The following is a 14,273-nucleotide window of genomic DNA, read 5'->3' as shown; positions in this document are numbered from 1 at the left end:
GTAACTACATGTGTACATAGTATGTAACTACAGTGTAAGTACACATTGGTACATAGTATCTACAGGTGTAATATTTGTGTACTTACACATATGTAACAACTCACGGAATGGTATGCGTAAGTACAAATGTGTAACAGTACACTGGTAACAACACTTTTTTTACTTCAGTAAGTACACATGTAACAGGAATTATGTAACTACATGTTGTAACAACAATATGTATTTAATCAAGTTGTTCCAATTCCAAATGAAATTCAATACTGCAGTTACCAGTTTGGAATACACTGAACCTATATGTAAACCAGGATGATTCCTATATTTATACCATGTATTTATGACTGGCAGGACTAATGTTGAATTACAGTGTACTTACATGGTAACTCCTCAGCAACGGTAAACAATATAAAGTCTACAAAGGTCAGTCTTACCTTATTATTTAAAACACTGTATTTACAGTGTACTTACATGGTAACTCCTGAGGAACTGTCCACTTAATATAAAGTGTAAAACGTTCATAATTACTGTGTAATATGCAAAACCCAAACCTCTGTGAAACACTGTATTAACAGTGTACTTACATGGTAACTCCTGAGGAACTGTCCACTTAATATAAAGCGTAAAACATTCATAATTACTGTGTAATATGCAAAACCCAAACCTCTGTGAAACACTGTATTTACAGTGTACTTACATGGTAACTCCTGAGGAACTGTCCACTTAATATAAAGTGTAAAACATTCATAATTACTGTGTAATATGCAAAACCCAAACCTCTGTGAAACACTGTATTTACAGTGTACTTACATGGTAACTCCTTAGAATCTGTCCACTTAATATAAAGTGTAAAACATTCATAATTACTGTGTAATATGCAAAACCCAAACCTCTGTGAAACACTGTATTAACAGTGTACTTACATGGTAACTCCTGAGGAACTGTCCACTTAATATAAAGTGTAAAACGTTCATAATTACTGTGTAATATGCAAAACCCAAACCTCTGTGAAACACTGTATTAACAGTGTACTTACATGGTAACTCCTGAGGAACTGTCCACTTAATATAAAGTGTAAAACGTTCATAATTACTGTGTAATATGCAAAACCCAAACCTCTGTGAAACACTGTATTTACAGTGTACTTACATGGTAACTCCTTAGAATCTGTCCACTTAATATAAAGTGTAAAACATTCATAATTACTGTGTAATATGCAAAACCCAAACCTCTGTGAAACACTGTATTAACAGTGTACTTACATGGTAACTCCTGAGGAACTGTCCACTTAATATAAAGTGTAATTGTTAGGGGTCAATGTTGTGTACCATCATTGTTGTTACATGATAATTTCATAGGAACTTCCCACTTACTTAAAAGTAATTTAACAATTTCATGGGTAAAATGTCTAAGTATTAAACATTGATTACTTCTCGGTAAATCAAGTATAGAGGACTGCAAAAAAGAGGGGGGAACATTTAATAAAGATAAACAATGTTTATTAACAAGCATTAAACTCAGGGTTTAACAGATTCTGAAGCAGTGTATAATTCTTGATATTAATTATTGTTCTGAAATGGTTACTGAGGTTAATTTGACAATTTTGATCATGGTTTAAGGAATATCACAGTATGGCACAGTGCACTGGCATGAATTACAAAATGTACCTTAACAATAATATCTAAACGAGATTAAATAAGTGGATTGGAGGTTTTGTTTTTCTATCTCAATTTATATTTTATTGGCAGCAGTTTACGCTCTTTTTTGGATTTTTCTATGTCAGACCTTAGGTCTGCTGTCAGTGACTCCAGGCACCTCTTTGCAAAGTCGCAGAGTTTCTCCTCCTTTACTCTGAATTTTGCGATGCTTCGGAAAAACTCTGGATTAACAAGCTGTATTTCAGCCACAACAGCTGTTAATGCCAGTGTATTTCGGTCAACCCCGACTTTGGTGCATGCCTTACTGATACTCCCTTCTTTCTTGAAGGCGTGAAGAACTTTATTGTACCGCTTCAGTACATCTTCTGGGGTTGTTGCTGTAGAAAGAATAACAAAATTAAAACCAGAAAAAACAAGACTTGCATCAAACTGATCAATTTCCAATTAAAACACACACCACACAAACATATAAAAAAATCTTGGTGTTCTTGAACTGCTAGCATTTTTTACAATTAGTTTCCTATCATACAAATCATGTTCGCATTTCTCAGACATTTTCTAAATATGTTACTGTTCTAACAATATTGGAAATACATCCATACTAGGGGTCAACTGATTTTTTCAGGGACGATATCAGTACCAATTATAGTCAGAGAGATTGATAACTAATAAGTGCAATGTGTTATATGGAGTAAATACACATGAAAGATAGAAAGATGAGATCCGAAAACAGAACATGCGCTTACCACGTGAGCTGTGCTTCGTATTTGACCTGGTAGCTCTCTTGGTCTTCTTTTTATGACCTCTTTTCTTCTTCCGAGGAATGTTGCTACCAGATGACTCTGAAGAGGAGCAAGAACTCAGGGACTCCTCATCAGTGCCACTGGTGCTGCATTCAGTGCTGGAGTCCAAGAGTTTCTTCACTTTCTTGGTTGCCCCTCTGTCTAAGAACACAATAACACATTTAGTGAGACAAAAAGTCAAACAAGCTTAGAAAAGTATTCAGCATTTCATGATTGATGTGGAAGTTAAAAAAAATCCCATTCAGTGATTACTAAATTATTTAATAAAACAGTCAATAGAGCAAAACAGATATCTTTCTTACTTGAGAGTTTTAGGACAGTTTGACGGAGAAAATCTCGTTCCTCTTCAAGTGCCTTTATTGCCTGGGCCATGACAATCAGCTTGTCTTTGTCCTCCAAGGAGGAAGACTCCTCATGTCCTCCTTTATAAACAAAGTAATATCAACAACATATTTTTTATGAAAAAGTAATAGAAAATCAGCGGTATCACAGTTTTCATATATGAAGGCCAGTATCACGGATATTAGTAATTTATACTAATGTTTTGATGAAAACTAAAAAAGTCCAAATTTAAAAAAATTGTCAGGCTTCAAATACATAATAAATGTCATATTTACCTGTACCTTTCCTATCATATACAAGAATTGAATAAGGTTTTAAAAACACTGCACTGCATAAATTAAAAATAGATGAATCTTAGTACGCTACAAGCTTTCTTTAGTCAAGAGCAATGAGTAATTTTCTCTGTTCCCTTTGTTCTTCGGTTAACTTTACTGACAGAGATAAATAGGCTGCTGCCACTAAGACCTGCAACTGCTGACAGGATCTCACGCATTTCATTCTCTCACTACTGTACTCTTTACTCGTTAGATATTATTTATTTAATTTAAAGGGTTAGTTCACCCAAAAATGAAATTTTTGTCTTTAAGGACTCTTCCTAATGTTGTTCCACACCCGTAAGACCTCCGTTCATCTTCGGAACACAGTTTAAGATATTTTATATTTAGTCCGAGAGCGTATGCAAGTGTATGCACACTATACTGTCTATGTCATATGGACTACTATGATGTTTTTATTCCCTTTCTGGACATGGACAGTAAAGTGTGCATACACTTGCATACACTCTCGGACTAAATATAAAATATCTTAAACTATGTTCTGAAGATGAACGGAGGTCTTACAGGTGTGGAACGACATTAGGGAGACGAGTTAATTACATAATTAAACATTTTGGGTGAACTAACCCTTTAAGACTGTTCCTCGACAAAACAAATATTTTGGTATAAATGTGTGTGTTATTGTTCTTTCAAGCGCAATACTGGCGTGCAAGTCTTTTTGAGTGTTGTGTGTGTCAGGATGTTCTTTTTTGTCTTGTCATGCATGAATGGTTAAAACAATTTGCGTGGATAAGAGCACAATCGTATAACTAAAGGATGTACTACAGAAATAACAGATGCTGCGTTAATTGCGTTAAAGCTGGACAAAAATTAAATGGCATGCATTTGAGTTAACTTTGAGAGAACTACATGTCATACATTGTTGACAGAAAAAGTGGACAAGACCTCAGCTAGCAGCCAGCTGCGGTTTCATAAATTTAAAATGCATACAACCTGGGCTGCGTTTCCCAAAAGCATCGTAAGCCTAAGTTGATCGTATAACAATTGCCACCAATGGTCTCTATGATATGAAATTAGGCTTACAATGCTTTTGGGAAACACAACCCTGTTTAGTTCCCAATAGACCCTTTTACAGCCCACGTGATCAAAGAGTTGCGTGCGCATTTTGGCAACGGAAGTGGTGTTGTTCCCTAGTGGTTCTAATGTGTGAGCAACTCCGAAAGTTTATCAAAACCGTTTCCCAGCATCAAAATGTCTGGCTGTTGCGTTTTCGGTTGCACTAATCGCTATTCCACCAATGGGCTTAAGTTTTATAGGATTCCGACAGGATCACGGCCGTTTCAGAAGAACCGGCGGTACCTGTGGCTGCAGGCGAATAATGCATTGATTGGAACGAGGACATAAAAATGCTCGCATAAAAAAAAAATCATTTGTAAAACATTTACTGAACTTGAAACTTAATTATTTATAATAAACCTCCCAACATTGGCTGCCACTGGTGTGTATGTACCCCCAATTTCAGTTGTAATGATTTTATTAATAGTTTAATTGCAAAATAACCATCTGAGAAATGTATGCAAGCAACATGGTTGCTATTAAAGTACTATAGCATTACAAAATTAAACTTTAAACAGAAGTGTGTCGACATACAAACTATACAAATCAATAACAACATAAAATGTAAGGAAAAGGATAAATGTATGTATGTCTGTGTGAAGAATAAGAATAAATGTAGAAAATTGTATTGGACATTCTGTACATGCCCACAGACAACGTATTCATAAGCATCCAGTGATTTATATGCTTGTCTCGGGTGTACACGCTCGGTTTCTCAACTAAATATACGTATATATCCGACCACTGTATATCTGCTAACATCTTCTATCCACTCCACTATAGTACACGGATCTGGTAGCCGAATAACATTTGATAAAATCAACTTTTTAAAATAACTTTATCGGTTTGTGTTGCTTAATCCGCTCACGTAGCTTGACATACTGCTGATTCTCGCCACAGCTTGTTGCCAAAATGCGCGCGCATACGTTGCTACGTCATCATTGTATACAAACAGTAAAAGGGTCTATTAAGTAAATACAAACTCACCTGCTTCTGGAGATGCCACTTCAACAATAGATAAGTCATTATCATCGTCTTTTCCATGGTATTCTTCATCTATTTGCTTGGCCGGATCATCTTGTACAAACATAAAAGGATAATGTTATCGTCTGACAAATGTAGCCAAACTGATGCAATGTTGCATCAGGGACATTCATCAATACTTAAAGGGTTAGTTCACCCAAAAATGAAATTAATTTCATTAATGAATCACCCAAGCGTCGTTCCACACACGTAAGACCTCCGTTCATCATCGAAACACAGTTTAAGAATATTTTAGTCCCATATGCAGTCAATGCCCACTATACTGTCCATGTCTAGAAAGGGAATAAAAACATAATCAAAGTAGTCCATATGTGACATCAGTGGGTTAATTAGATTCTCTTGAAGCATCAAAAATACATTTGGGTCCAAAAATATCAAAAATATGACCGTGTTCCTCCAAAAAGATTCAAACGGTTAATGAATCAGTGAATCGATCAATGATTTGGATCGCGTCAAACTGCCAAATTGCTGAAATCATGTGACATTGGCGACCCGAAACATTGATCGATTCACTGATTCATTAACCGTTTGAATCTTTTTGGAGTAAAACACGGTAGAGAAGACAATGCTTAAAAAAGTCATAGTTTTTGTTATTTTTAGACCCAAATGTATTTTTGATGCTTCAAGAGATTCTAATTAACCCACTGATGTCACATATGGACTACTGTGATGATGTTTTTATTCCCTTTCTGGACATGGACAGTATAGTGTGCATACACTTGCATACGCTCTCGGACTAAATATAAAATATCTTAAACTGTGTGTGAAGATGAACGGAGGTCTTACGGGTGTGGAACGACATTAGGGAGAGGAGTTAATGACAGACATTTCATTTTTAGGTGAACTAACCCTTTAACGTGAAAAGGCTTAGCCTAAAATGGCTCAGTGTTCCAAAACTATAGTCAATGATAATCAATTTTTAATCTATGTATATCTGTGTGGGTGTGTGTGATGTAAGGTTTGCACCATATCTGCCCTAAACTAACAGTGTTGGCGATTACGAAAATATATATTTTTAAAGTTTCTGTAATAGTTAATCTACACCAGGACACAGTAGTGTTTCTAAAGCTTAAATATAATAATTTTACAAACAAATTTGGGATTTAGTGGATTCAAAGACCACACAAAATGTTTTATGAAAAGCAAGTCTTTGGGAACAACTTGAAACTATTTGGAAGTCAATAACAACAGAGGCTGTGGAAAAGTACATACAAATTCCAGGAAGAATGCAAACTGTTATCAAGACCAGGATAGGCCATACAAATCATTACATTTTTTTGGTTATTTTGTGTGATTAAAAAATATTTGTTTCACTTAGTTATTTGCATAAGAAATTACAAGAATATTTTTAGTTTTTAAACCATTTTTTGACAGAATCCAAAAATACATGCTCTTTATTTTGACAGGTGACGGAGGTGTAATACATTTGACAAGCACTGTATAGAGGGCAGTTTTACCTTATTAAAACCTGTGTATCTGCGTTTTTCAAATACTTAAATTACTTTATTCAATCACAATTCTACAAACGGTTACTACCACCATCAACAAAAACAATTTTTACACTGCAAAGGTGGAACATAAGCTGCATCTGACATGATATTTACTGTGTTTATTTACACATAGTGGTTAATGATGCTCATGTACATTTCATAAGATAAATAGCCTGTAAAAAAATTATTCAGTCATTATATTATATAAGTCAATATAGAGGTAAAGCTGCAATATTAAGACAAAATCATTATGGTTGATTATTGCTCTTGAAATTTTAAGGATGATTATTAATTTATTGGTGGAGAAAAAAGCATATCTGACTACAGAAAAAACAAAACAAAGCTAAGAACCGTTAATGAAATTGTTTAGGCCTATTGTTTTTTTTTAAATTAGAAATAAAGACAACATAGAAATATAGTACTAGTAAGTTAGTAGCACTAGCATGAAAACAAAATGGTTATTGAAACTGGGAATATATTAGAAAGCAATCAAAAAACACTGAAGCAGTCCATGACTTCAGTCTAATCCGAGTTAGCGTTTCGCAAAATGAATCTCTTGACGTTACTTGCATCTTTTCTCTCTTTTTCTGTTATTTATGATAGGCTAATAAGAGATAATTCAGAATTTATTCAGTAAGCAGATGCAACCCTCATGACGTGATGACTAATTAAAATGTCTCTGATTGGACATCATAATGTTCAACACCGCAAACTAAGTGTAAAATAAATAATCATCATAGTGGTACTACTAGCTAACATTAGGTCATAAGAAGAACTGACATGTTAAGTTAGCTAACTTAACTGTTACCTTTGTCCAAGAGGTCCATGGCATCAGGTGCGCTGCCTTGGAGGCAGTTCCTCTTCAGAGAAGCCCCTTTCTTTCGTGGCATACTGTCGTGTGGATGTAACGTTAGGTAAGTAAGAGGATTTAAATTGGTAATACAAATCGGAGACTAACGTTACCTGTATGCTGTAGAAATACTCCTAAATCCTGTTCAGTCTATGATCCTGATAGTGATCAAGTTGGCGCCGGACGGTTCAGAATGCAACAGGCCAATCAAAACCAACTTACGTCAATGTCACGTTTCACGTAGGCACTAGGCAGCCATTTACCAGCGTCGCGCCAAAAATTTCAAATCGGACAGTAAATCTAGATGGCTATGTGTTCAAGGCAATTAAATAAGTTAATACGCCTGTGCAGTAGTGGAAAACATAGAAAAAAAATAATAAAATGGCTACAGAAGAAAGGCTTGCTGTGCAAGGCACCAAGTTGCCGCCGCTGTGGAAAAAAGATGCGAATTACAACACACAGTGGACGTGATGGTTACATATGGTAAGTAAGTTAACTTCAGGCACATAGTTTAATTCGTTATTTGAATAGCCTAGTTAACGTTAACATAATTTTAGGGAACTTCCTTCTTAGATTTACTAATATTTTGCACTGTTTTCTTAGGACATGTCGAAGAAACACTCATCGCAGAATTACACTCTCCATTCGCCATGGTTCACTGTTCAATAACTCGAGAGTTGCTCTGGTTAAGTGGATGGAGTACATATACAGGTAACGTTAATATGATAGCCAGGCACTGTTTAAACTGTATTTTACTGTGTCGTTGTTACAGTGTAATTATATGTTTAAGTACTGAGTAATATTAATTAAGTAAGTTACATGCACTTACTATAAGTTAGGGTTTGTTTGGATAATCATGCATATTTAAATGTTGATACTATTGCAAATATTGTAAGTACAAGTATGTAACAAGGACACTGTAAAATAACTTTTTTTAAAAACCTGTCAAAAATAAGCCGTTAATATCGCGTTAACGCAAATTCATTTTAACTGCATTATTTTTATTAAAGCAGCGCGCATTTCCTGTTTGCCACATAAAATACCGGCAGTTCAATAGGGAGCGCTCATCTCTTAAAGGGGCCACACTATATTCCGACTGGTGGAATATGGACCTCCCCCGGGTATGGTGTGGTACTGGTGGGCTCACAGGTCCGCATGACAGCTTTCACATTACCAATTTTTCATACAAACTGTGCCCTGTGCTGAATTAAACTGCCAGTTTAAAAACGTTCTTTATTTATATCCAAATGAGAGAAGTGACTGCTTATTCTGGTCCTCTCCAAAAGTAGAAAAAATAACTCACTATTCAAGTTTTAATGTACAACTCTCCACATTAGTGTGTTATAGAAGTTTGCAATGACATTCCACCTAGGCTACTCCAAATTACCCATTGTTTTTAACTTGTGTATTACCTAAACATACAACTAAGACTCAGCAATTATACCTAAAATAACTTTTTTAAGAACATATTACTGTTTAAAAGGCCGCTATTATGCAATTTTATTAAAAATAATAATATTTATTTCTAATCGTCTTGTATTAATTAAATTTTTTGTCTTTAAAGGTTTTCACAGGGTCTACATCTAAGACAGATTGATTTGATGGAAGACTGTGTTGCCAAAACATCAACAACATTGTCCAGAATGAACAAATTGCTCAGAAAGGTAGCTAAATTTAGCTAAATTTAATAACTTTTCAGTACTACATTGCTCAGCTAATTGAACTGTAATTAATATAGTTTATACACTGTAAAAAAAAATTGTTTTGTTTTTTGTTGGTTTAACTTAAAAAGGTAAGTAACCTGGTTGCCTTAAAAAATTTTGTTTATTGAAATAAATTGTTTTGAGTTGATACAATGAAGGAAATTTGTTCAATAAACAGAAACTAAAAATATTATTGTATCTGGACCACATAAAAAATTTGATAAATCATGAAAATAGCACTATTTGGCATGTTTCACTGCGTCATCAGAAATCAGACACACACAATTACCCAATATGCTTACAAAATCTTTGAATAGTATTTTAATAAAGGTTGTCGAATCTCTAAAAATTTTCATTGTATTAACTCAAAATTTTAATTTCAATGAACTCAAAATTTTAAGGCAACCAGGTAACTTTTTTTCTAAATAATTTTTTACAGTGTACTAATATCCACATTTTTTACAGGTTTGCATTTATGCATTGAGTAAACTGAAAAGAAAAACAGGTCTTAGAGTTGGCGGGAAGTCAAGACAGAAGTTTGTGGCCATAGATGAGTCTAAGTTTGCTCACAAGAGAAAGGTACATCTGACATGAGAAATACAAAAAGTTTGTTTTTTACCATGTTGAAATGCTAAAGTTGAAATTCTAAAGCGATATTCACTAATACCACATGCAATTAAAAGACGTGATTGAATGATGTGAACCAATAGCTGAACAATTAATTTCTACTGTCAGAGGTGTAAATGGAGTGAATGTAATTAGTTACTTTACTTAAGTATCTGTTGTAAATGTACTGAGTATCAAATATTAGCAACTTTTACTCTCTATTTGACAATTTTACTCCAATACCTTTGTGATAAGTAATGTAAGTACGCATTACATTTTGCATTAGTGATGGGAAGTTCCGAGAAATGAATTTCACGGAAATTCATTTCATTTCCTTCATTTCCTTCATTCAACCGGTTCTTTCGGACAGTTAGTTTCAATGAAACGGTAAAAAAAAAAAAAAAAACGGATCAACGGTTCTTTTACGTCCTTACGTAATGACATCATTTATATCATCCTGGCGGATGAAAATACATTCAAACACATTCATGTAAAGTATTTGTAATCATAACTTAGTATAGTAATAATTATTATTGTCATCATCATCATCATTTTGGATAAGTTTTTTTCATTTATGTTTTGCAAAAGCACTCAATACAGCCACTGTCGTGCAAACACTGATGTTTTACACGGATTAAATAGACTTACATTGATATAACATAAACTTACACAAATCCTTGGTTCACCTGTGCTCATGTTATCAGCATCAGCTGTCCGAGAGAAACAGTTCGGTTCAAGAAGACGATATCACGCATGCTCAGTATCTCAGCTCATCGGTTCTCAGAATCAGACATGTCCGAAAGATCGAACGTGTCCGATAGAAATGGTTTTCGATTCTGTACTGGTGATCTGAGAACCGCTGCAACTCGTTCCTGACTCGAGAACCGATGTAGTAGGATAGGCCTATGTGTGCTGAGCTGCGAACTGCAGCAAGCTGAATATTCTAATATCGAACCTACTGTTTTGTATCGACTTAGAAATTAAATAAGAAAAAAGCTGTTCCTGAAAATATTGTGCATTATTGATTACACAAATAAATGTTTAGTTTGACCGTTTTACAATCCATAGTGTTTCCAAACTTTAAAATAATACAGTGATAAGACAGCTTTATGTGATGATGTTTCCAAACGTGATTTTTTTTTTAATATACTTGAAACCTGCATTTCGTTCCTCTGAACAAATAACACGCATGCTCAGCTCTTTGACTTATCGGTTCTAAGTATCCGACATGTCCGAAAGAAACGATCCGAGAACCGCTGTACGTTCGGTTACACGCGCAACGCTCAGTATCAGCTGCTTATGAGTTCATCAGTTCTCGACCGGCTCACTAAAAAGAACCGGTTAAAAAGAACGATTTGTTCGCGAACCGGTCATCACTATTTTGCATGTCACCTAACTTTTTCTGCAGCAGTTTATTTCTGCTATAAAGAAGTGATATCACTATCTATATTCATGTGTACTGAGCAATGGCTTGAATGACCACCAAATGGTCATGGGGAGATCAGAATCCAAGTGTATGTTTTATCAAACACAATCCAGGTTTAACTGCTGTTAACATTTGTTATGTTTCTTGTGTTTATGCACTTTCAGTTTAATCGTGGCCGCTGTCGTACTACTTGGCAGAGAAAAAAAGGCTGGGTGTTTGGGATGATGGAGGTTAAAGGAGTTCGCCGCCTACCAGTCTTAAAGATGGTAAAGGACCGTTCCAGGACCACATTGATGCCCATCATTAAAAGGCACATCAGAAGAGGGTCAGCTGTTTATAGTGACAATTGGAGGGCATATCTGAATGCGCTACAACCACAAGGATACAAACACCTAACTGTAAACCACAGCAAAAATTTTGTTGATCCCCAAACTGGCTGCCACACACAACATATTGAACGGGCCTGGCTAGCCATCAAGGCACAGGTATCAAGATTCAGGGGTAACAAAACTAAAAAACTATTGAAAGAACACTTGAAATTCATCCAGTGGCACTACTGGCTGGCAAGAAGAAATAGGAAAGGTGCTTTGGGACAGTTGATCCATGATATTAGAAAAGCATACAGGTTTAGATTTAAATAAATGGTAAATGGTAAATGGACTGCATTTATATAGCGCCTTTATCCAAAGCGCTTTACATTTTTGCCTCACATTCACCCATTCATACACCGACGGCGATGTCAGCCATGCAAGGCGCCATCCAGCTCATCGGGAGCATGCTGGGGTTAGGTGTCTTGCTCATGGACACTTCGACACTTGGTCAGGTGGAACCGGGGATCGAACCACCAACCTTTCGGTTTGTAGACAATCTACATGAACCACTGAGCCACTGCCGCCCCTAATATACTAATATCAGCTGAAAATGCATGATGTTTTGATTTTCTAGATGACCTCTCTTTTTTAACTTTGCTGTGACCTTTTTCAGATTCGTAAATCTGAAGAAAAAAAAACTTCTTTGGTTGATTCTGGGATATTACTGCATAGCACTTTTAAAGATTTACCATTTATTTCCTTTATTTTTTCCTTTAATTTCTAATTTTTAATGAGACATTCTGGTGACCAATTTGCCTTTACAGTAAATTACAGTATTCTGTTATTGTGTAGTGTACACAGTGTAACTGCAATTGCAATGCTTGCTACATTTTAAATGCCACATTAAATTGAGTATTTAGAAATGAGGTTTCAGTTAATATTATAATGTTAATATACATATAATTAATGTACATATACAGTAAATTGTGGTTGGTATCAAGTATTTCACACTTTATATTAAGTTCCTTAGGAGTTACCATGTAAGTACACTGTTAATACAGTGTTTCACAGAGGTTTGGGTTTTGCATATTACACAGTAATTATGAACGTTTTACACTTTATATTAAGTGGACAGTTCCTCAAGAGTTACCATGTAAGTACAATGTTAATACAGTGTTTCACACAGGTTTGGGTTTTGCATATTACACAGTAATTATGAACGTTTTACACTTTATATTAAGTGGAAAGTTCCTCAGGAGTTACCATGTAAGTACACTGTTAATACAGTGTTTTTCACAGAGGTTTGGGTTTTGCATATTACACAGTAATTATGAATGTTTTACACTTTATATTAAGTGGACAGTTCCTCAGGAGTTACCATGTAAGTACACTGTTAATACAGTGTTTCACAGAGGTTTGGGTTTTGCATATTACACAGTAATTATGAATGTTTTACACTTTATATTAAGTGGACAGTTCCTCAGGAGTTACCATGTAAGTACACTGTTAATACAGTGTTTTAAATAATAAGGTAAGAATGACCTTTGTAGACTTTATATTGTTTACCGTTGCTGAGGAGTTACCATGTAAGTACACTGTTAATACAGTGTTTCACAGAGGTTTGGGTTTTGCATATTACACAGTAATTATGAACGTTTTACACTTTATATTAAGTGGACAGTTCCTCAGGAGTTACCATGTAAGTACACTGTTAATACAGTGTTTCACAGAGGTTTGGGTTTTGCATATTACACAGTAATTATGAACGTTTTACACTTTATATTAAGTGGACAGATCCTAAGGTGTTACCATGTAAGTACACTGTTAATACAGTGTTTAACAGGTTTGGGTTTTGCATATTACACAGTAATTATGAACGTTTTACACTTTATATTAAGTGGAAAGTTCCTCAGGAGTTACCATGTAAGTACACTGTTGATACAGTGTTTCACAGAGGTTTGGGTTTTGCATATTACACAGTAATTATGAACGTTTTACACTTTATATTAAGTGGACAGTTCCTCAGGAGTTACCATGTAAGTACACTGTTAATACAGTGTTTCACAGAGGTTTGGGTTTTGCATATTACACAGTAATTATGAACGTTTTACACTTTATATTAAGTGGACAGTTCCTCAGGAGTTACCATGTAAGTACACTGTAAATACAGTGTTTTAAATAATAATGTAAGACTGACCTTTGTAGACTTTATATTGTTTACCGTTGCTGAGGAGTTACCATGTAAGTACACTGTAATTCAACATTAGTCCTGCCAGTCATAAATACATGGTATAAATATAGGAATCATCCTGGTTTACATATAGGTTCAGTGTATTCCAAACTGGTAACTGCAGTATTGAATTTCATTTGGAATTGGAACAACTTGATTAAATACATATTGTTGTTACAACATGTAGTTACATAATTCCTGTTACATGTGTACTTACTGAAGTAAAAAAAGTGTTGTTACCAGTGTACTGTTACACATTTGTACTTACGCATACCATTCCGTGAGTTGTTACATATGTGTAAGTACACAAATATTACACCTGTAGATACTATGTACCAATGTGTACTTACACTGTAGTTACATACTATGTACACATGTAGTTACCATGTAAGTGCACAGGTATTAGGGCCACTTAATATAAAGTG

General features: G+C 35.0%; 3 protein-coding genes across 7 annotated transcripts in view; 2 read left to right on the top strand and 1 right to left on the bottom strand.

Moving 5' to 3' along the window:
- srrm3 (serine/arginine repetitive matrix 3) overlaps positions 1-14,273 on the top strand; it is a 184,428-nt gene that overhangs the window by 51,817 nt on the left and 118,338 nt on the right. The window lies entirely within an intron of this gene.
- Positions 1,315-7,814, bottom strand: LOC137072136 (coiled-coil domain-containing protein 106-like). 2 transcript variants are annotated; one of them, XM_067440351.1, is made up of 6 exons: positions 7,686-7,814; positions 7,531-7,613; positions 5,176-5,265; positions 2,758-2,877; positions 2,399-2,596; positions 1,315-2,029 (listed from the first exon to the last, which is right to left on the bottom strand). In XM_067440351.1, the coding sequence occupies exons 2-6, from the start codon at positions 7,610-7,612 to the stop codon at positions 1,716-1,718; spliced, it is 804 nt and encodes a 267-aa protein (XP_067296452.1). In that variant the 5' UTR covers position 7,613; positions 7,686-7,814; the 3' UTR covers positions 1,315-1,715. The 2 variants fall into 2 exon arrangements, with proteins under 2 accessions (XP_067296452.1, XP_067296453.1); XM_067440352.1 differs by lacking the exon at positions 7,686-7,814 and having other exon boundaries at positions 7,531-7,666.
- On the top strand, positions 7,864-11,948 carry LOC137071667 (uncharacterized). The gene is made up of 5 exons (XM_067439849.1): positions 7,864-8,055; positions 8,176-8,283; positions 9,137-9,236; positions 9,741-9,854; positions 11,472-11,948. The coding sequence occupies exons 1-5, from the start codon at positions 7,877-7,879 to the stop codon at positions 11,946-11,948; spliced, it is 978 nt and encodes a 325-aa protein (XP_067295950.1). The 5' UTR covers positions 7,864-7,876.

The sequence above is a fragment of the Pseudorasbora parva genome, chromosome 3, assembly GCF_024679245.1.
Source record: "Pseudorasbora parva isolate DD20220531a chromosome 3, ASM2467924v1, whole genome shotgun sequence".
Taxonomy (NCBI): Eukaryota; Metazoa; Chordata; class Actinopteri; order Cypriniformes; family Gobionidae; genus Pseudorasbora; species Pseudorasbora parva.
The sequence above is the reverse complement of the archived record's forward strand: the minus strand, read 5'-3'. Positions and strand labels throughout refer to the sequence as shown.

Coding starts and splice junctions, on each gene's coding strand:
- LOC137072136 (XM_067440351.1), bottom strand. CDS start 7,612: ATGCCACGAAAGAAAGGGGCTTCTCTGAAGAGGAACTGCCTCCAAGGC. Junction 2,878..5,175: donor AGTGGCATCTCCAGAAGCAG/GTGAGTTTGTAT, acceptor TTGTTTATAAAG/GAGGACATGAGGAGTCTTCC. Junction 2,030..2,398: donor TACGAAGCACAGCTCACGTG/GTAAGCGCATGT, acceptor TTCTTTCTACAG/CAACAACCCCAGAAGATGTA.
- LOC137071667 (XM_067439849.1), top strand. CDS start 7,877: ATGGCTATGTGTTCAAGGCAATTAAATAAGTTAATACGCCTGTGCAGT. Junction 9,237..9,740: donor TGAACAAATTGCTCAGAAAG/GTAGCTAAATTT, acceptor CATTTTTTACAG/GTTTGCATTTATGCATTGAG. Junction 9,855..11,471: donor AGTTTGCTCACAAGAGAAAG/GTACATCTGACA, acceptor ATGCACTTTCAG/TTTAATCGTGGCCGCTGTCG.